General features: G+C 43.6%; 1 protein-coding gene across 5 annotated transcripts in view; it reads right to left on the bottom strand.

The window, feature by feature from the left end:
- Positions 1 to 1,324: 1,324 nt before the first annotated feature.
- kif21b (kinesin family member 21B) overlaps positions 1,325 to 22,324 on the bottom strand; it is a 49,976-nt gene continuing 28,976 nt past the window's right edge. Inside the window, exons 18-35 of one of the 5 annotated variants that reach the window (XM_053867919.1) lie at positions 21,967 to 22,150; positions 21,682 to 21,885; positions 21,501 to 21,602; positions 21,102 to 21,267; positions 20,690 to 20,750; positions 20,547 to 20,595; positions 19,410 to 19,654; positions 19,188 to 19,256; positions 19,019 to 19,129; positions 14,791 to 14,829; positions 12,291 to 12,427; positions 11,393 to 11,573; positions 11,159 to 11,323; positions 10,188 to 10,305; positions 9,753 to 9,923; positions 5,744 to 5,943; positions 5,455 to 5,575; positions 1,325 to 4,530 (exon numbers count right to left, since the gene is read on the bottom strand). In XM_053867919.1, the coding sequence (XP_053723894.1) occupies positions 5,476 to 5,575; positions 5,744 to 5,943; positions 9,753 to 9,923; positions 10,188 to 10,305; positions 11,159 to 11,323; positions 11,393 to 11,573; positions 12,291 to 12,427; positions 14,791 to 14,829; positions 19,019 to 19,129; positions 19,188 to 19,256; positions 19,410 to 19,654; positions 20,547 to 20,595; positions 20,690 to 20,750; positions 21,102 to 21,267; positions 21,501 to 21,602; positions 21,682 to 21,885; positions 21,967 to 22,150 (2,302 nt within the window). In that variant the 3' untranslated portion in view covers positions 1,325 to 4,530; positions 5,455 to 5,475. The remainder of the gene's footprint in view (positions 4,531 to 5,454; positions 5,576 to 5,743; positions 5,944 to 9,752; positions 9,924 to 10,187; positions 10,306 to 11,158; positions 11,324 to 11,392; positions 11,574 to 12,290; positions 12,428 to 14,790; positions 14,830 to 19,018; positions 19,130 to 19,187; positions 19,257 to 19,409; positions 19,655 to 20,546; positions 20,596 to 20,689; positions 20,751 to 21,101; positions 21,268 to 21,500; positions 21,603 to 21,681; positions 21,886 to 21,966; positions 22,151 to 22,324) is intronic. The other 4 variants (XM_053867920.1, XM_053867922.1, XM_053867921.1 and 1 more) reach the window with 4 other exon arrangements.

Genomic DNA, 22,324 nt, shown 5'->3' with positions numbered 1-22,324 from the left:
CTCCTCAACACAAAGCAGAAAAGAGCCTGGTTCGCATTAACTTCACCCTCACATTTTCATCCTCTTGGCTCTTGTGGCAGATTTCAAAGTTCGATCTTGAGTGATGGATCAGAAAGCCAGAGCAGACTTCCTGGAGCGTCGCTGTCATAAATAAAGAGATTCCAATGGATGACAGGGGTTGATAAAACATGAAGCGCAGATGGAGCACACACCGACCAGGCGTGACAGGGTTTCTGATCCGAGCTTTATTTGTCTGTGACTGGCGTCATCAAATGGTTCTCGCCTCCTCACAGGCCGTAATGGCCGCCATACATCACCGTGCCGGAGTCTCCCGTCGAGTCTTGGACAAGCTGCGCTCCACACAAGTTAATGATGAGAGTTTGCAGCAGGAATGAAGATGTACGAGTTGGGAGTCTGTCTCTTCAGTAGACAGAGTAAACAGAAATGCCACCTGGTGAAAAACATCCGGCTGTTTCTGCATCTCATCGCTTACAACCGCTTTCCTTGTTGGTGCCGAGTGATAGATGCTTTTGCATCCATCTGGAAGGTGAACGACTTCCCTCCAAAGAGATTCATGCCACTGACTCACGTCTGACAACCACAGTTGCGCGGATTCTCCGCTGAATTATAATTGGAGCATCGATCACCAAAGATGAAAGGAACTTGTTTTCCTTTTAAATCACCACCAAGCATCATTAATAGATCATTGACTAGTTTGAATTTAGCAGGCTGTTGTTCAATTCCCTTTGATGTTTCAATAGTGAAATCATTGCGTTCAAAATATCCGGACAAGTCACCAAATTGATCCGCGTTCCCCATGAAATGATCACTTATGTTTCACTTATTGCTTCATAATAACAGAAACACTTGAAATTAATGTTTCCACCCCTTCCATTGCTATGCTAACTTTGCTAACTGTCACTGTCTCCAGTTGTTCCATCTTTGAAAAATCATTGAAGATAACACATACTGTGTGCGAAGTAAAGTCTTCAATATAGCAGAGTGAAACAAATAAAAAAAAATGGCACATTGATCTCCAGATATATAACTCATAAGAAGAATGTTGCTAATGTTTAGCATAACTAGCAATTGTTTTTTAAGTCAATATTTTATTAAAATTTAATATAAATAGAAAATAAATAAAAGCAAATCAAGTGAGGTTTCAAAGTACAACAGACGGCCACAGTAAAGAAGATGTTCACTATTATGAATGGACTAAATAACTCACTCTAATCTTCAGTCATTTCAGTTCAGAATGAACAAGGCAAGCTCTGGATTTAAGACTGACAATAGTGAAAAAACACAATGACAAAATTGTCTCTGGCATGTTGAATTTATTCCTCCATCATTAAATATGACTTACATTATTTACATAGAAACAATATAATACAGGCGGGGCCACATGCACTCTTCTCATATGAAAGTATGTACATGTATTTACACTTAAGTAGTCTGTGCAATAGAAGGCACACATGACCTTTGACCCTGCATCAGCACATTTCAACTACATTTTGTACATATACAAAAACCAACAAAAGCCAAGTGACTCCCGGCAGATGGGATCGCAGTTATAGGCGCGAACACCTCCTCTGAAATGTTGGGCGAAGCTGACTTGAGAGTATCAGTCCTATCAATATCAGCTCCCGACACACATACAAACTCAAGCACTCGCACACAATAATCAGTCGAGATTCAATTAAAAGTCGGCCCGCACCAATGGCCGGAGGCGGGACGGGTGAGATTTGAAAAATGCCTGGCAGCTATTTGAAGAATCGGAATCAAACGCGTCCTTCTGTTTGGTTATTGCGCGTCCGAAATCAGCCGAGTCATGCAATTATTTTTGGAATTTACAAGAGAATGAAATGAGTCGACGACTCGATGACAGTCACTGCATCTATGACAGTTCTTTCTTGATGTGTTTTTTCATTTCTGTCAAGTTTAAATGCTACTCTTATTGCTTAAAGAACTACAGCAAAGATCCATATACTTATTATCTACTGAGTATAATAGTCAAACTACATGACCTCCTGTCGGCCCAGGTATCTTGGACATGATTCAACTGAAAAAACTATGCAGACTGTGACGTGGAAGACCATGGAGTGCACCCTCTCTAGTCTGTCCCATAACAAAGACAGAGCGAATGCTGTCGAAGGATCATTTTATATTTGTCAGGTCAAAAACTACAGTGTAGCGCGACTCTGCATGACCTTCAAGTGCAATGTTTAAGCACAGATTGGAGCAAAGCTTGACAATTGGACAATGACCAGCAGCGTCTAAGAAAGCTCCACAGAAAGCTTTTCTGGGGGAATATACCCAGGTGTTCCAAGGTCACCTGAGGCTATCTTGGATCATCTTCTATACTGCTCAGGTGGATGAAGCCGTTTACAGCAGATACCGACCACTGCAGACCTGCAACACAGCTCTGGTTTCGGAGGCAGAAGGACCAACACATTGCCAGGCAGCTGGTCATAATGTTATCCACATCATTATGAATAACTGCAGCCAGCGTTACTTATAAAATAACTTCATGAAACGCTGCCGAATTCTAAAGCTATTTCCATAAACCCAGTGCCCTCTCAGACGGATGGTACCAGAAACCACCAGCTCTGATTCCGCCTGAAGCTTCACAGTCATGTTTTCGCTCACAACAAAAAGGCGAAAACGGCAGAGGGGTCACATGGGTTAACTGGCACATTTGAATAAAGCACAATTAATGTACAAGCGGAGCGCGACCTCGTGTCAAAATGTACAATCCTAACAGCTACGAAGGGAATTCTCGTACCGTTATAAACACTTCCTACACAACATGTACAAGTTCTTTAAAAAAAAAAAAAAACACAAATGTGCACTGATGTGGAAGATCTTTGAGCGCAGATTGTAAAAATATTAACGCAGAATTTATACAGAAAAAATAAGCAAGGAATCTATGGAGACAGAAGACATAGGAAAAGGCGTTATATTACACTGATCGTACCGATTTTAGCATAATAAACAAGGCATCCAGTTGCTTCCAAGGGCTACAAGTGATTTCTTTGAATTGAACCTGAGATTTTAAGTAAATTACTAAAATAAAATATGTTAGAAAACAAAACAAAAGAAATCTTCAGCAGACACTGGGCGATCCAGATAATTCATTCAGATCTGGTTCTGAGCGGTACTTTGGTGCTCATCCACCCATCCTCCTGAAACCTCCTCCATCTTCTGGGGAATTCCCAGGGCAGCTTTGAGATGTACCTCCCTCAGCATGTTCTGGGTTTGCCCCGCGGCCTCACAATATCTCATCCATGAGACTGAACCAAGCTGCTTCCTTTCTCAGCCACCACACAGCATGTATCTATAATCCTGCTCCTTCAGAGTAGCAATCCACCTGCTTCTTGTTTCCCTCACCATGACAGCAGAAAACCTCAAGACTGAGGATGTGGCTTCGATCCGTCTGTCCCACAGACCATCTTTCACCTCACCTCCAAGACCCCAAGATACTTATACATGCGCTTACCTTTAAACTCACAGTACTTTATGGAAGTACAGTATTTACAATGATGAAAAGTTAGTCGAGTTTGGCGTCTGAAGCTGAAGCCAAAGATGGAGGCAGAGTCAATTTGGATATTTCAGTCGCGTAGCCGCGTTGAGTGCTGGAACTGCTTCATTAAAAAGTCCAAATCGATGCACTCAAAGGACACTGGGAGCGACAGGGTGAATGAATAAAAAGTGCATGTGTGTCGTGTGACACAGTCTGAAGGTTTTTGTTTTTTTTCTACATCAGTGCAAGGGTAAAGGAAGTGGCTTCCTGTCGTTAAGTGTAGCAGCAAATAGTATATGGAAGAAAGAATCAGGACTTTAATGAGAACCTCCTCCACGTTGTGACCTACTTTCACCCGAGTCGGTTCGCCTGCACTGCAGCTGTTACTTAAATTGGCTTCACACAGAAGTTGTGGAGCTGGGAAGGAGGTGAACCTTCCACCAGGCTCTGACACACTTGCTCACCTTAAAAGATCAGGGAAAGCGGCAGGTAAGTAACAATATGGCCTCGCTGAAGTTACTGACTGGCTCATGTTGTTGTACTTGAGGACCAACACTGCAGTAGTTTGTGCTTCACGGTCAGTAGCCAGATGGTGCGACTGCCAAATAAACCCCACAGAGGACGTAGACATATCAAGCACCTTGTCGACAGAGACACTCACAAGATGTTCCCGCCCACATGATGTTGCAGTCGGAGGCAAGTGAGGTAGAGACAAGAAACAATAAATAAAAACACCATCTGGCATCACATGAGGGAAAGAGCCGTTCTCCGAAACTAGCTGAAATGTAAAGGTCTGAAAAGTGGCAGAAGATTTCGTGTCCGGGTGAGAAATGATTTTCACGCAGCAGCGCCACACCTATTTGAACCAGCTTTCACGTCTCATCGCCATGGAGGTTGTGGCCTCACGTCTCCGTGTTGGAAGCGGCCGCCTCCCATGCTTCCAACACTATCATGTCTGTTGTCACCTCTTCCTCCCGACTTTTGACAGCCAGATCTTCACCGTCTTGTCACTACAGAGCAAGTGGAGAGGAGAAAACAGCACATCAATCAGCCGTCGCGAAAAACAAGCCCTTCTATATCAGACTGAAGCGTCGACTTCAGACGTTTTTTTTTTTATTAAAGGTTTACCCAGAAGAAAGCATCTATATAGAAAAGGTCTGACTCAGAGCTCAGCGGGGAGAAAACATGTCTACACATCAAGTCAAGCAAGTTTTTCATCTTCTTATTTCACTGGCTCAGACCGTTTCAACTTAATGTTGTCAGAGTACAATTCGCTTTTAATGAGTTCTTGCTTTTATTTTGGACACACTTAACAGCATTATTAACATCTATATATTTTTATTTCATTATTTGCAGGTATATTTGTACAAAGAATTTCAATGAATTTCTGTCTTTATTATACTTTCTAAGTCTATTTCACTTTTGACTTACACATTTCATCACCATCACTCTTTCTTTACTAAAGAAATGCATTTCCTTCATAAAATTTTTATGACATTTTCTAAAATGTATTTAGATTTTATTAATTTGTATGTATTCATAAATCAATTTATCAGTGACATTGTTTATCATCTTTTTTCTAATCACATCCCAATTTTGCTAAAGTTTCATAACATTTAGCTGTCATATCATTATTTATTACAGTCATTTGATATTTTTTTTCCACAAAAAACATCACGTTTGATGGCTCCTCACAATAGCTGTTTAGTTTTCCCAACTCAAAGTGATGAAGAATTAAGCATTATTATCAACTAAAAAGCCAAACTAAATTAAAAGAAAACCAGTTTGATGACACACATAATGCGCTTGAACTTCATCAAAGCAAAATTCAAAGCAGGCAAAAAGCAGAATAGAAGTAATGTAAAGTAAAGTCAACAGAGGAAGCAGAAATCTCAGACAGGAAAAGTCGGAAAGAGATGGAGATGAGTTAATACCAGAGGAAGGGAGGGAGATGGTCATGGGAGGCTGGTGGCACGGCCCTTGATGGCCAGGACCCGGCGAGGAAGACAAGGGGTCAAGCCCGGAACATAAGTCCACAACTTCACCCTGCAGTCACTGAGGTCAGCAGCAGGGAGAGAAGGAGGAGCAGTTCAGAAGTCAGACAACAGAGGAGAGGAAGAAGCTTTTTCGATGCGAGAGGTCGGCACCACTGCTCTGTTTAATTGAATCTGAGTAGGAGCCAACACTTCACCCTCAGGTCCCCGGCACGGTCTGTATGGTTACCTGGATGCGGTGAAAATCTGCCGGGAGTTGGTGCATATGGCGTTGATAGGGCTGTCGTGACCTTTGACCTCTCCGATGGGAGTGAAGTTGTCCACATTCCACACCTTCAGCATGCCACCCCGGCAGGCGCTCAGCAACATGGGGCGCCCCGGTACGTAGGCCAGAGCACAGACCCAGTCCTTGTGTGCGTTTGGGATTTGCTGTGAGGACGCAGACGACATCGGGTTTTTAATTTTTAAACACGACATCTGAGTGTGTGTGCCCCTGTTGTGTTGTGGAAAACACTTAACTGAACACTTTTCATAAAGACCTGCTTGAATAAACTGGAGTGGAATTATCTGTCTCTTTATGAAACTATGATTTTCGTTGGGGAAGCAGGATAAGCAGAAGACAACCATTGAGGTTAATGTACAAGGACATGAGGAGGACGGTGAGGCCAGGGAGGATGATCAAGTTCACCAGAAGCATCGGCATGAATTCAGAAACTACAATTTCAGTTTGTAAACCGACCTTTTATTCATCCATCTTGCATCATAGAAATGTTTACTCTTTTTGTTTTTGACCTCAAGATGGCAGAGCAGCAGCCCACAGAAAAGCCTAAAGCATAATAACAGAGGGGTTTTGGGCTGGAGACCTCTGGATTCCAGGACCATGGTTCTCAGATGCAGCAGCTTGTCTGGACTTTCAATATCTTGGGCTCTTGTCCACCACTGAAGGAAATATGGAGCGTGAGCCCAACTCATTCTCACTCTCAAGGCATCAAGGAGCGACTGTTTTCTAGCGTCCGGTGTTGAGACAGGAGTCAGCTTTCCATGACACATAGGTATTTCATTGGAGTAAAATGATTCCCTTCCCATCAGACGTTACAAAAGGAGAGTGGTGGGGTGATGATCTAAAGCTCAGACATCACTTCGTACAGAACATACAGCACCTTAGGTGGCTCTCCCCTTTGGTTAGCAATATACATGAAATATACATAGTGACTGTGGCACCATGGCTCTAACCCTAAGGCAAGACATGCGCCTCAACTGAAAGCTTAAATGCAGCACAAAAGACTGATTCAGGGTCACTCCGGGACACGAAAGTCCACTTAAGAATAGTCGCGATTTGGCATCTTGGCAGAGAGAATGTGTTGGACGGACCAGGTTGTCTTAAGTAAGGAGGTCGTTCCTGTTCCTTGTTAATGCTTGACCTTGAAAAGAGTCAGCAGAGAAGCTCAACCATCCAGAAGAGACTCAGACTAGAAGCCATTCCAGGTCTTCTTGACACCTCATTCTGAGCTTGTCTTATCCAGGACACACTGAAGAGGTTGTACAAAATTAGTAACAATAATAAAGGATCACGACGGAGAGCACCACTTGCAATTATAGGTTATTACAATGTCGTAGCTGAACATTCCAAAGAAGCTATTTAAGTGCAATAAAACACAAACATGTTTTTGGACGGTGAGTTCAGTAGATTACGGAGCTTCAGGGGAGGCCTGAAACTTCAGTAATTATAAATAAATTGCTTCATTCAGTCTCAGGAGAGAGTGTTGCCGTGCGCATCTGCAGAGCAAAACAGCTCACAGCAGCAGTCCAGAGGAGGAAGACGTCATGAGTCCGCCTTCACTTACACTACTACACCCCGAGCAGCAATTTGGACCCATTACATAATTAGACAGAGACTACCAGGTTCGAGAGCCGCAGTAAAATGGATTGTTTTGGGCCAATACACAAGCTCATTAATAGTCATTCGCCACAGACCACAGAACAGACCGACTCAATTTGGGCACCGGAAGCAAATGATCACCGCGCAATGAATCCATCCTCCATTCTGATCAAGCTTGTTAGTCGGGAATAAATGCGGCGGATATACAACTTCAGCAATAAAACGGAATTGGTGGGCGTCTTTTGCATACTGGTGTTGACAAGAGCAGCACCCACCCACAGGTATAACGTTATGCATTATTAAAGCAAGCAGGCAGGAGAAGACTCACAAGAGACAGCGCTGAGGTTCACACAGGCGTACAAACAAGAGCACACACCACTGAGTCAGTGGTTTCCTTCCTCCCAACACACACTGCAAAGATGCAGACAGCAGCTAAACATGCTGCAAAAGCACTTTTTCAAGCTATATTTTATATTCCAAATTAAGATGTGACCTGCTATTCTTCTGTGCTGCTCCAACACACTGGGACTACAGCCTCTTGTGGTGTGGTAAAAACCACACTTGAATGCTACTCGCCATTTCCAGACTATAAACTGCTGCGTTATCCTTGAGGTCTGTACATTATTACACAATGACATGGGTAATATATGGATTTTTACAGGCTGAAGAGCATCACACATTGATCACACATCAAACCGGCGAGGTGCGGGAACTTCAGACACAAAAACTGTGCATTTTGAGCGCTTTAATGTCAATAAAAGATGTGAGGAGTTGATGACTAAAGTTCAGAACATTGACCAGTTTGTTTCATGACTCAGGTTCCATGCTTCAAAACTAGTTTAGAAGTGATCCTCATGCATTTTTAAGCCTGGTGCACCACTGACCTTTCTACAGCCCAGACAGCACCACTTATTTTCATCTAATTTAAGAAGAGGGTGGGGCTAATATTCCGGTGCACTTGATAGCCCAGAGTTTACAAATTTAATTGGTAAGTATTTGCATCATATCATACAAATCAAATCATAAGCAAAGAGTGAAAATTCACTGTTGTAAACTTCAAACCAATAATGAAATGAAGCACCACGTGTCTCTCCTTGAAAAATGTCACCATTAATTCAAATAGTAGAGTATTCTGGACACACATCAGAGAGCCTGATGGCACAGCTCCTCACAGCAGCTCTACGAGAAAGTCCAGACACCCCGTGGAGAAATCTCAATTCAGCTGCCTGTGTCTAGGATCTTGCTGTTTTGATCATTACCCAAAGCTTGTGACCGCAGTAAAGAGTACAGTACATTGACCAGTAAATGGAGAGCTTAGTCTTTTGGCTCAGACCAATAGAGAGCCCTCTTGACTCCATCCACCCTCACTGCTGAACAAGACCCTGAGATACTTGATCTCTGCCTGAGGAAAGATTTCATCTCCATCCTTCTTCCATGTGGAGATTAGATCCAGGTGTGAAATAGTAAATGCCTTTTCTTTTTATTTCATCGTGTTGTCAAGGTGACTGGGAAAGGCTCAGTCACTCACTATTCATGACATTGCAATCATTCTTTTTGCATTTGATGAAAGAAATGGAGAGGATACTATACTATAATACTATTCAGTCAGTGCACGTGCTGTGACTGTGAAATACAAACAGACACAGGAAGTAATGGGAAATCATAGTAGGGACACCTCTTCACCGGTGTTTGCTTCTTAAAAAGACTTCATTTATGCGACTTGTCCTGCATGTTTCTCGCCGTTGATGCTGTGAGTTGGTATTTTAACAAGGAGACAACATTTTTATTGTGACGAAAGTCTTCAAAGGAAACACCTCGACACAAAGGACAGAATGTAATCGGGACAGATAAAGAGTAGCAGAGACGGAGGCAGCAACACAGGAAGTCGGGTCACTCCAGGTTCTGAGTTTGGTTCTTAATGGAGGGATCAGAAAGGGGTCGTGCTTTGAAAGAGATGAGGGCCAGGGAGAGATTTTGGAGAATGTCACAACAGCGAGTCAGAAGACGTGCGGCCGAGTTCTGAACATAATGACGAGAGAGGGCATTCCATAAGATGGTACATTGTAGCAGTCATGTAACGTGCAGGTGATAAAAGCTGAGGAACAGAAGTTATGGACAACAGTCTCAGGAAACCCTGGACGGGACACCAGTCCATCCGGGACACATGGGGACACACAATGGCTCACTCAGACCGCTTAGAATTTGATTTAGAATGGCGAATTATAATAAGTGGGAGGAAACCAGAGTGCCTCAAAGCAACCCACACAAGCTCAAGCCAAAAATATGAACCCCACACAGAAAGAAAAAGTCAGGTTGCTCCAAAACCAAACTTTGCCACTGAGAGATCAGTAGTTCTTACCTGCGTGAGCTCCTGCTGCTCCAGATCCCATTTTTTGATTCCGTTGTCTCGGGAGCCACTGAACAGCACGTCTCTGTGCACAGCTAAACACTCGATGCCGTCGTAGTGAGGAGGCTCAAAGTTGTGAGCTGGGCCGATATTACCCAGAGTTCCTTCTGTTACATCAAACACCTGGTGAGAAGAAAACAATCTGTAAGACCTTCTCTGAAGCCCTAAATGTAGTGATGGGTCCTTGAGGTTTCATGAAACCTCATTCTCAAATGCCACCAGATGGCACTGTCTGCTCTAAAAACGTTTGTACTTGAACAACTAATTCAATGAACCCTCATATCATCAACCAAGAGCGCCATCTAGTGGCCTCTGAAAATTTGGATACTGTATCATGACACCTCATTGACCCATCACTACTTAAATGTCTTTCAACACGATGAATACCTTGACATAATGATCCTTGGATCCAGTGATGACTTGATCTTTGCCCAGCACAGACTGGCCCACGGTCAGACACATGACAGAACCAATATGGCCAGTCAGTTTCCCCAGAGCCTGCATCCTGCACGATAGCACACAGGAGGAACAACAGGAAGCTGAATCGGCTTGTCAGAGTTCACAATTTCACAGGATGAAATCACTTTCTCAACTGATGCAAAACTGCCGAGATGCAGCCATGATAGGGGATGGTGAATTCATCTTTTTTCCGTATCCGGGAATTGCACGCATCATTAAAGAGGTCCGATTCCCTCAGACTAAAGTGTCTGATCCAATCTGTTAATGATTCCCTCCAGAGCTTTTGCAGCCAAGTAGACAGTCTGCTAGAATTGGATGTCAGAAGCCAGTGCGCTGCAGAAAACATGCTTTGAGCTTCTCATCATCATGATATTCTGGATCTTACAGCAGGTTGGAGCTTCAATACAAAAGCTCTTTGAAAGGCTCAAGTTCCTTCTTAACCCTTCAGGATAGCTAGATTCACCTAACTCATTCAAGGCTGGGAAATTACCGGACACTCACTGAAAACTGTCAAAGCTTTGACAGTTTTAAAAGAGATGTACGTTACAATGGGAGTGTGAGAAGCAGGGATTATTATGCTGTTAGATAACATCTCGCTCCAAACTTTTCTTTTGTTGACTTCAGCGCTGCATGCTGCAAAAGGACTCTTATTAAATAACAATGTAGACACGGAAACACAGTAATATAACTGCAGTTTTCACATAATGAGCTTCCAACATGGTGTTTCATGCTGAGCCATGTCACAAGTGAGGCCCTTCGCAGTAGCGCTTGTGAACAGAATTCTGCAGTCTGTTTTATGTTAAAGTAAAAGCACTGTGGAAGAGTCATACTCTCACCAGCACCAACGTAAATACTTGAGAAAACATCCTATTAAATGTGAATATCTGATTCAAATTTACCTGTTCAGGTCCCAGATGCGAACGGTGTTTCCAGCGGCTGCATACAAGACAGAACCTGAAGGGTTGAGCGAGATCTGGTTGATCTGACACTCGCCCTGAGCAAAAGTGATGGTGCGCGTCGTGGTGCCGGCGCACGCGTCACCTGACACCACCTGACCCGAGGAGCTGTGGAGAGTTCAAGCCTGTGTCAGAGATGAATTCAGTGGTCGTTGTGAATGCGGCGAGGCGACTTACGAGAGCGTGCGGACACACTTGGCTGAATCCCTGATGTCCCACACTTTAATGTAGGAGGTGGAGACGGAGAAGACCAGCCCGGAGGAGGGGCAGTATTTGACGGACACAACGTTGTTTGGGTGGCCCTTCAGTGTAGCGATCTCCTGTCCGGTTACCAAGTTCCACATTTTGCACGTCCGATCTGGTGGCAACACGAAGAGAAGTCAACAATGTAGCGCACAGGAAGATTAATAAAGCTTCAAGACCTTTTCCCACCTTTCATGACCGAGTGTGATTGGTGGAGATAGAACTGCACTTGACAGCAAATGCTTATCATAATAAAAATTATCATAATAAATATTGTTTCATAACAATGATATTTGTTATGAGAAAAGTACATGTTTTTAATGCTTCCATCCTTGAGGTTTTTTTTTATGTACATGAATCAGAGCAATCTCTGGCATGGATGTTTCAGCTTCAATGTCATGCCATATAATCGGGGTGTGACTGAAACTGCTGCGCTATAAAACGTCTCTCCAAAGAGGAAGTTTATATGTGATAAATCGGAATTTGTCTAACTACAAGTAAAGCACAAGAAAAAAATATTTTCTACAATAATTTATAGCATATATTTATATAGGATTTGACCTTCCTGAAGGAATTACACGCATCACCACAGATCAGCCTTAACGTAGATGCTTCTAGCAAACACGTGCTGTGCAGAGCAAAACAAATTAAGGACTGACAGCAAGTGATAAGAAAAACAGAGTAGCAAGAAAGAAAACAATCCTGCGCACTTTCATTCAGACTGATGGGAAGGTATTTTTATGCATTAGAATATAAACAGGAAAGATGAGATTTTCCTTGAAGCAATGGAAACAGTTAAAGCGACCCATGGAACCAAGGTGTGTGTCTGGACCTTTTGATCCAGTGAACAGCAGCTCGTCCGTGGCGTCCACACACAGAACCGGTTTGGAGTGGCCCTCGGCCACGGACAGACACTGCAGTGGCGCTGTCCGCCCTCCCTTCACTCCTCCGATGGGATTGATCACACCCCTGAAACGCAATAGGGGTGTTACACTCGTCAGAACAAATAACTAATGATTGCAAAACACCTACAAATGCGAACACAAGCACAACATGCCCGCACAGACACATGTTCTCATCAAGAATACAGTCGACGTGACGCGGCGAGCCTGAATGGAGTCACAACCGTGCAGTCTTGGTTTTAGCTCCTCCAGCTTCTCATGGAGACCTTTTATTTCAACATGCACAGAAAGTGTCTCACATGCGAAAACTAGCTCCCCCAACTAAACTCCCCAGCTAAAAAAATCCATGTCCCATTGACAGCTCCGATTCCCAGAGTGCCTGGAGAACAGTCAGCAGAGTGAGACAGAGCACAGCAGGGTGAGAAGCCCAGGGACCGATGTGAGAAAATTGGTCCCGGGTGGACTGTGTGCGTGGGGGGAGGGGGGGTTGATGGGGAGGAGGGGTGTATCACAGAGCCACTAGCAAAAGAAGATAATTACGAGACGTGGACTGTGGTAGTTAGATCCAGAGGAGAGAATGGTAATAGGTTGGTGATTTTCATTACCTCAACCATAAACAGCACGACATACTTTCATAAATTCCAGTAATAGTGACCTTGTACAACAGTACGGATCAACACTCTCAATTACTGTGGGCTTCTGAAGATGTAGCCTATTCAGGAGCCAATGAAATTCCAACAACAACCGAGCGGTTCATTTTTTTATAAACTGTTAATATTCAATATACATATAATACAAGGACAAAAAAAACGCAAGAAATAAAAGCAAAGCAGCATGGCGCCAAGCTGCACCAGAAAGTCGGTGAACAGTACTTACACCCTGGATGTCAGACCCCGCAGCAGCAAGCAACAAAAATATAAACCCACAGCAACTTCATCAACACACGCAACGTCAGTCAGGTGAGAAATGGGCATCATCAGCGTCGCCCCGGCCGAACCTTCCTTCCAGGCCGAGTCGCAGCCCAGTCGAGCGAGGTGAACTGATCTTTGCGGGAAGTGAAAGTGAAGATGTTGAACTTGTTTTGGAAAATAGCTGAAAGGAAACTTCCTCCATCAGAGGTGTTCCACTGCACTCACATGCACGGACGCTAATGGATCTCTGCCGGCACTCAAAAGGTGTTTCTTTCAGGGGTCTGCATGAGATAGAGTCACTGTCGTGTCACATGCAGCGCAAGGGCTGCTAATGCAGGGGGTCTGTGATCCAGAGCAAAATGAGTGAGCGCTCACCTGAGCTGATCTTTGTGTAAGACATTAGACGCCGTGTACAGTATTCCCACCCTCAATGCTGTTTATTTTCTAGAGAGCACCATGTTCAGTATCCTGGGATGTGATTGGCTCATGACCCACCAATAAGTACCTCAGGATTTAGCATGTGTTAGCATCAACCATGTCTTTCCAGTAATGTAATGTACTGTAAAATTTGACTTATAATTATTTTATTATTCTACAAAACAAAACCTTTAGAGGAAATTAAAGTAAAGTAATGTTTCGGGTCCATTTCCACTAGTGTTGTGTTCTTTCTATTCTTAAAAAAATGGAGTAATAAAATGGATGAGGGCTTCCCACAGAAGCGACCACACTCAAAGCCTGCAGAACCGCAGACCTCTTTCTCACACCATCAAACTACATCACCCCATTAAACAAAGAGAGCTCCTGAATGAATGATTGGAACAGTTAGCAAGAAAACCTGTCACTATCTGCATGGGCCAGCTCCCATTTTCATATTTAAAAATGAAAACGGCTCAAGTGCGGCAAGAGCAGCTCCTAAATTGAATCTTTTCTGTTGTAACCATTTCAAGCCTGAATCTTTTTCAGCTACAAACCTCCACTTGCATCACCTGCTTCGAAGTTGCACTTAAAAAGGTCTGACCTGGAATAACTGTCAAGTGTATTCGCTCATGTCGGGAATACGTTTGCAATCTTGCCTGGCGACAAAATGGAAGCAGTCTGATGCCGCCGAGCCGTTGAGGGGTTCAGACTAGTGAGTTTTAGAGAACTGTGCGAGACCCCAGTCCATGAATGGAACCTGGAGGATGCAGACAACATTGACCACTCTTGACTGGCAGGCAGATGATCATAGTGGAGGACATCTGAAGTTAATATTTACATATCCAGCCTGCCAAAAAGAGTTCATTCAGGTCTTGTGAAGAAGTTGCACCACAGAAAATAGCACAAAAAAATGAAAGGGAGCTGGTGGGTGGAGGAAGCGGCGTGTTTATCATGCACCACAACAGCCTCAAGGCCACACAGGGAGAATATGGAGGAGGACGAGGAGGAGCTTCCAGTGGAGATAAAGGTAAGGTAACACCAGGTGAGTTCACAAGCAAACACCACAACGAGATCACAAAAAGTGACAGACAGATTGGTCTACCTGAGCACCTCGGAGAGCGAGGAGTCGCTGTCATCCGACCTGGAGGCAGAAGAGGAGCAGGGAGCAGGTGAGGGGAGGAGGCAGGAAGAGGAAAGGGTTAACCACGCGAAGGAGAGACAGAAGGGTTACTGACAAGGCGTTACTGGGGGAGAAGGACTCGACGAAGGGTTTGAGGTTGAGCCGATGTACACACAGAAGAGACGAAGTGAAGTTTGATCGTCGATCATTAGGAAACGTGTTCTCAGAAGGCTTCATCCACACATTAGATGATGTAGTGATTTTGGCAGTTGCCCTGGGGCGTCTCTTATGACATAAGACAGCAACAGCATGTCTCATGAGAACATGTTCATCAGTTTTCTTCAGAAGGCTTTCATAAATCGCTCCTGCTTTCTTTGGATGACACTGATGTAAAAACCATTTGAGTCAATAATGAAGGATCATGTTATGTTTACTTGGGTTAACGTCATCATTTTAACAATTTCACGATGGAAAAAGTGGTAAAAAATAATTCTAATCCCAGCTTTATCCGTGACCCACGTGGTCAATGTGAAACTGAAAACTAAGCAGGTTGAAATTCAGGTTTAAATATTTAAAAAGAAAGTTCATAGTTCTCTTCGATCCTTTTATTTTCTTCTCATTTTGTTCATCCGTATTTTTTTCCCACAGAGAGCTATCGATCGTGACCTTGGTTTCTCAAAGTGCTGTAAAAAATAAATAACCTGTTCTTTTTACAATGCCAATCTTGTCTCACTAACTGATATGGTTCCATTTCTTAGCAATTTAGCCTTTTATTCTATTATATTAATACATTATTTTCAGCCATATTTGGCTTTGTTCAGCTCAGTCCCTGTTTAGGAAATTTAAATGCCCACCCAAGAGTTGAGTATTACTATCCTAAAAAAATGTTATGTACAGGCCATTTTGAACCTTTAATTTTACATTTATGTTTATTTGTTTCAGTCATAATAATAATAAAAAATCCCCTCCAAAAGGCACTAAAACCATAAAAATTAAAACACTACTCATGAAAACGTGTAAATTCAGATTGATATTTTTTTTTTGAGGACTACAGAAGCTACATTTGTTTTGACAGTACTTCAGATTATACGAGATTAAAGCGAGAACTAAAATACAGACTCCATGACGCCAAAGTCATGGTCACCATCACAGCATGGAGAGTATCAGGTGACAAGAAACCAATCAACACTGATTAAAAAGGGGGGATACCCCCTCCTCAACTTGCTCAGGTGCAGAACAACAATCCCGGATGGAGGATTCCACTGTCACGTATTGATGATCCAGGCCTGCATGTGCCCCACACAGCTCCACCGCGCTCATGAAATTAGTCCACAGCAGCCCGAGGGGAGCTAACACGGTTAACAGAGAAGAAAATCCAGCTTATTGGTGGATGAACTCATCGATCAAACTCTCACGCTGCTGAGCCCGATTAAAGCCGTTAAGGAAATATAAATCCGGACCACACCCACGCAGGAGGACTCACCGGGGAACGCTGGCGCAATAATCGTAATATGATATTGTAAATATTTTACAGCCCGAGGTCACCGGGACGCTCCGTGCCTAAGTCTCTTCATAATAAAGCAAAGTGGAAGCGTCTGGAGGGAGAGAACATTCATATCTCTCACTGGCTTCATTGTTATTGCGGACCGTCCCGTCCATCAGCAGTCTGTATTTGTGATTCCCTCTCAGGCGCTCCGCTCAGCATCTGCTTAGAATGCATAGGTTGCACAGGACAGGAAAGTAATGCGAGGATTAAAAACTCCTGAGCCTCTTGATCCATTGTCGACAGAAAACGCTGTAGAGAATTTGTTCTCCTACCTCTCGTGTCATTCAAGCTTGTGCAAAGTGCTAATCCCAAAAGCAGCCTGTCTGCCTTCATTTAACAAAAGGGAAACTTGTAAAGACGCTTGTCAACATCACAAAAACCCTTCGTGTGAAGATGTATCAACTGTGTAATCACGTCTGACGCACATATCAATTAGCGTAAGTGTCCTCACTTTTCACCGTGACCACCAGGGGGCATTTCAAGCTCACAACCAATAAAATGCAAAACTCTTATAGACCAGAATGGCGCTGACTGCCAGAGTCAGAAAAAGAAAAAAAGGTGAGAGCTTCATCAAGCTATCAATCGATTTCCCACACCTTTTCCCAGCACTCCGGGGTCACAGGGTGGGCATGTCAATTCAGCTTCAACGGGCAATCCCCACCTTGTTAAATCAATTTAAACATGGAAACAGACCAGCGCACAAAGCTGCAGTAGCTACAGTAAAATCCTGGGTATTATTAGGGGAACCAAGGAAGAGCCTGGTTCTTGCAAAGATTCTGCACCGAAACGTATCTGTTACAGTTTCCCCTTCACAAGTCTGCAGGTGTGCTCACCTGTTGCGTTTCAAACTCTCCTCACCACACAGGTGCCAGTTACTAACTTCTTCTCAAAACATTTTTTGAGGTGTTTCACACACACATTCCTGGAAACGGTGCTGTTCTGGATTCATTCAACAACTTTTGATGCTGAGGAGACAGAGAGGACAATTGCGTTGAAGGTATCTGGTGTGTAACCAGTGTGTACATTGGCCAATGTATTCCGCAGATGAGCCTGCTACGACGCCAACCGATGTCACAGTTCACAAGCTAGAACCAACCTTGGTGGGTTCCATACCAGTAACTTTTCAGGTTCCCAACCATTTCTTTCCCGTCTGAACATGACAGCTGGTATAGTATTTCATTTCCTTTTCGAAAGAGTTGCATCTCTGAATTCATGTTCTTCATTTGTTCCCCCACCTTCACCACTCTACCCTAGTCACACCTTCTCACCCATCACCCTCATAACTGGTCTCTCTTCTCCCTATACCTCACATCACGTTCCCTGTTCTGTTCCCTCTTTTGCCCATCCAGTCTGCTACAAGGTTTCTGCCTCAGGAGCACCTCTGGCACGACACTGCTGTCCGCTACTCTTCTCACCACCTCAATGGACTTGTGAGGTGACATAAAGCCTGAACAAAGTGCAACCAGAAAGATGGTAGTCAAGCAGCCCAAACTGAGAGGAACCACCACTCCTCAACACAGAGGGCAAACTTGATTATGTGACTCAGTTAGAACAAGTGAGAAATTCCCCAAGACAATTTGGAATGGTTCTGAGAAGAGGGAAAAGTGGGCCCCTTTAATTTGGCTGCTGCCCCCAGAACCTCGCTTGGCTAAGCAAAGAAAATGAAAGACGGAAGAGCATAAAAATATAAGACCACTCAGGGGAGGAACACAAAAACCAAAATAGAAATACGCCTCCACACTTTCCAAATAGCAGCCAGTGAAAACAGCTGCATGGAAAGATTAGGGGAGGCAGCTCATTTACCGACCCCTGCTAGAGTTAATAAGTACCCACCGGCGCCGCTGGATGCAACACAAATGCTCATAAACTCGACCCACACGGAAGACATTTCACCACAATGTGAAAACTACTAGAGGATCAATACAGCTGGCGAACGTCCTGGATAAACAAAGATTTGCACGGCGACGCAAACCATCCGGAGCCAAGCAAAGTATGAAATTAGCGGCTGACATTTGTCCAGAACCAAAGTAGGAATTAATTGTCAGCAGAAAGGAAGGAGAGTGCAACAGCAGCCTCACTCTTGACATTAACAAACGAAAGATGGATTATGTGTTGTGTATGAAAAGGTATTTTTCCTCCCACCGCCACATATTTAAATTACAAAGAGGAGACAAACAACTGCACTATTCTAATAAAACACAGGGCCATTCATCACCAGCACATCATATATTTTCATGAGCATTTATCTTTTACTCACTTACACACCAATAAAAGTGATGATGCTCTGAGGCAGTTTGTGACAAAAAGGTCATTTTTCCTGGAAGTGCCTGAGACCACGCAGCATCCTGCAGCTTCTACACGCCTTCCTGAGTGGATGTTTCAACATGTGGATTTGTAGCGCTGCCCCCCGTTAGCTCTTTGTCACATTTAGCATTTGGAACTTAATGGAACCCCAGAAGAAACTGGTTGGCGCCTATTGTGAAATTGGTTTTGTCAGCAGATAAACATTAAAAGCTGCAAACGGCTCTGCGAACAAAAGAAGTTTCTCTCTCTCTTGACTTTCACCTCCACAGTACCAGCAGATACATTGCAACATTGGAACTACAAAGGAGGGAAGTGGGAGTGAATTGATCTGATGTGAGCCCAGCAGCTTCACTAACTTACTTGTCCAGAGCTGAGCCTTGGGTTTGGTTGCTAGTGAGTCTGGAGAAGACGTTCCGATCGTTTCTGGTCCTCAGAGGAGGCGAGGAGGGCGGGGTGAAGCTGTCCGCGGGCCTGGGGGTGGCAGAGTTAGTGGTCACGATGACATGAAGGGAACAATGTGGTCATTTACCTGAACGATCTGTCATAAGATTTCCTTCTTGTCAGGGGTGAGGTGTCGTAACCCCGGGACTGTCTGGGACTGCAACACAAACACGGGCTGAGATATAATCTAAAGTCTAATTTTCTCATCATAGACCAAAACAAAACTCACATCTTGATCAGATCTGGACATCAAGCAAAAGCTTTATCGCTGACAAAGATATTTCACTGAGATGTAACATCGATGACTTACAAGGTGTGACCTCGGACTGGCAGACTGATGGTACGGAACGCGCGTTCCTTTTGGAAAGGCTCTCTGGGGGACAGGCTGAGGCCAAAGCTCCCTGGCACGAGGCTCAGTCCATCCTCCTGGATGTCTGTTAGCGAGGCTAGTGACTTAGTGATGTGCTGGTGTTTGCTGCTTGATGAGGGGTCCAGCGGGGGTCCCAGACACTCTGCTGACACGGCTTTCATCTGAGCCGACAGACGAGGTTCCAACTGGTGGGAATGAAAAAAAATGATGAGGAAAATCGAAAAATAATAGATTTACTAAAGCACTTTCTTGATGAATACAAGAGAAATTGGCCGCATTGATCTCAAATAAGTGCTATAAGGATTTCAAACGCTGGTTCATAGTGCCACCTAGTGGTCAATATGATTAATGAAGCGGCCTTTGTGCATGGTATTTTTGTGTGAAGCTGGTTCGCCCCCTTACCTCCCTCACAAATAAATCAGGGGGAATGCTTTGAGAAGAATAAGTAAACAAGTTGTAAGAAGTTCTAAATTATATCTATAGTTGAAAAGATGAACAAAAAATATGGATAGAGACCCCCCAAAAAATATTGATGATGTGACTAACTAAAGGTTCAATAGGCCTTTATCATGAAATGTGGCACATTAACATAAAATAAAGAAAAATGTACAAATACAAAACATTTACAAAAATACAAAACAAGAAAAGATGATGAGGAAGACCAGTGATGATGTTATGGATGTGATAAATGAAGAGGACAGGTGTGACTAGGAAGGACGAACAAGATAGTTTAAAGTAGAGCCTGACTTGCTGAGGCGACCACTGAAGGAGCATGGAAAATCCCACTGCTTAGCAAATATTTGATTCAATTATGATTCATAAATGTCATCCCTTTAATCTTCAAACTTTACTCTGACCACACATCAGAAGACACCGCAGAAAGACATACAATCAATGTGCCAGGATTTTATCTGTAAGTCTGACAGAGACAAAGTACGTGATGTCAAATAGACATTGACCATATCAATCTGGTCAATGTCAATCTGGATCAAGACTGTAGACAGCAGATTAGAGTCCTGCTAGTGAGAGCGCACATCAGCATGTTGATGTTCGAAACAGATTAAATGAAAAATCTACCTTCATTTTGAAATCATCTTGGCTGTTGGATTCTTTCATTTGGGAAACACTGGAGGAGGGAGAGCGCAAACATTAAATATTGAAGCTCATCTATTTCACATTACAGTCAAAAGCAAAGACGGGAATATTGCACAAATGGACACCTGCAGTCTGAAGCTTGGCTGAACTCAGACGGCTCCTCGTCTGTGCTCACGTAACCGTTCTCTGAAAGCAAAAGAGGCACAGATTCATCTTATCGGATCCAGCGACGAGATAAGAAAATTAAATCTAGGCCAGAGTAAGGAGTTGTTTCAGTACAATGGCAGTCACTCACAAAGTTTCTTGCCCTCATTTGACCTTAGATTCGGAGCATTCACTATAATTTTGCCCAAAATTAAGGAGGCATTTAGAAGCACCTACTAAATACAACGGTGAGACATTCAAGGGCACGACAATAGTCAGCTGATTCCAAAACCAACACCAGACAGGATACATTTATTTTAAAAACTATATAGGAGGAAAGACAAAACCTAGAAAGGACAACTTTAATACCCTCTGATCTAAATTGATACTCACCCTGCTGGGCGTTATGGATCAGTGCCTGCAGCTCGGGGATGTACTCCGCCTTTTCCCGTAAAGCGTCGAGGATCATGTGATTTTGGGAGGAACCAATCACATCGGTCTGCCTCAGCTGGCCCTCCAGCAGCCGAATCTGCGCTTCTCTCTGAACGACCAGCAAGCTCTAAAAAACAAGAGTTCAGTTTCAACAATTTCTCAAAGATTCATATCAATAATGAGCATTTTTCAATGAAAGCGTGCATGTAATTCCTTTGCATGTCAAATAAATATTTGGGCAAATAAAGTTTTTGATTATGCGGTTCACTGTTCAAATACGGTGTATAATATTAAAGTGTTCCTGCAAAACTGAGCTTGAACTTGAAGTTTAAAGTTGGTGAAATCTACAATTATTCCAACCTTATCAATAGACGCTTTCAGGAAGTGATCCAGCAGATGGCGCGCTTCAGCCAGCGAACAGGAGCTGATCACCACTGACGTATCCACCGAGTCTAACTCATCCTGAAGGAAAGGCAAAATAGAGATGTCACTTTTCAGTCTCATGAAGCAAGAAAGTGTTTTGCATTGGTGTTGATCCTACCTTCGTCTCCTCTATCTGGACGATGGTTGCCTGACAGTCCGACAGGCTGTCGTTTATATAATCTATATTGGCATTCAGCACCTCAATCTCCTCATTTATCTCCAGAAGCAGACGGTCCTCTGCCTCCGGACCCTCCCCATCTGCCATTAGTACCTCCCGCTTATGTGAGAGCGCCTCCTGCTGGGCTGTTAGCTCCTCGCGCTTCTGTCTCAGAAGAAAGACGGGATGTTAGCTGCATCAGCTCACGAGCATCAGCTCAGTTACTGAGGACACAGTCTTTCCCACCTTGATGAGACGATCCATGTCTGCTTCTACGTTGGAAATGGTCATTCTCTGCATGACGATGTCCATGACGCGACGTTCTAGAGTTTGCCACTTCTGGCGAGCGGATTTGGAAAAGCTGCTGGTCCTACTCGCTGGGGTGTTGATGCCGAGGCCCGCTGGCTTTCGCTGCAATTTTTTCCTGCTTCTGAAACAGAATTTTCAGATGCCTCAAAATTAGATCATGGCGCAATTTGTGCTACAACATGTAACATTCATAAATATTGTACACAGACGAGTTGATGGGGAAAGTGTTTACCCTTTCCTGAGTTCTTATTTTTGTACAATTCAGATAATTTATGTGAGCCAATGATCCAAAAAC

The sequence above is a fragment of the Synchiropus splendidus genome, chromosome 6 (genome assembly GCF_027744825.2).
Source record: "Synchiropus splendidus isolate RoL2022-P1 chromosome 6, RoL_Sspl_1.0, whole genome shotgun sequence".
In the NCBI taxonomy this organism is placed as follows: domain Eukaryota; kingdom Metazoa; phylum Chordata; class Actinopteri; order Syngnathiformes; family Callionymidae; genus Synchiropus; species Synchiropus splendidus.
This window is presented reverse-complemented; position numbering and strand designations above follow the sequence as displayed.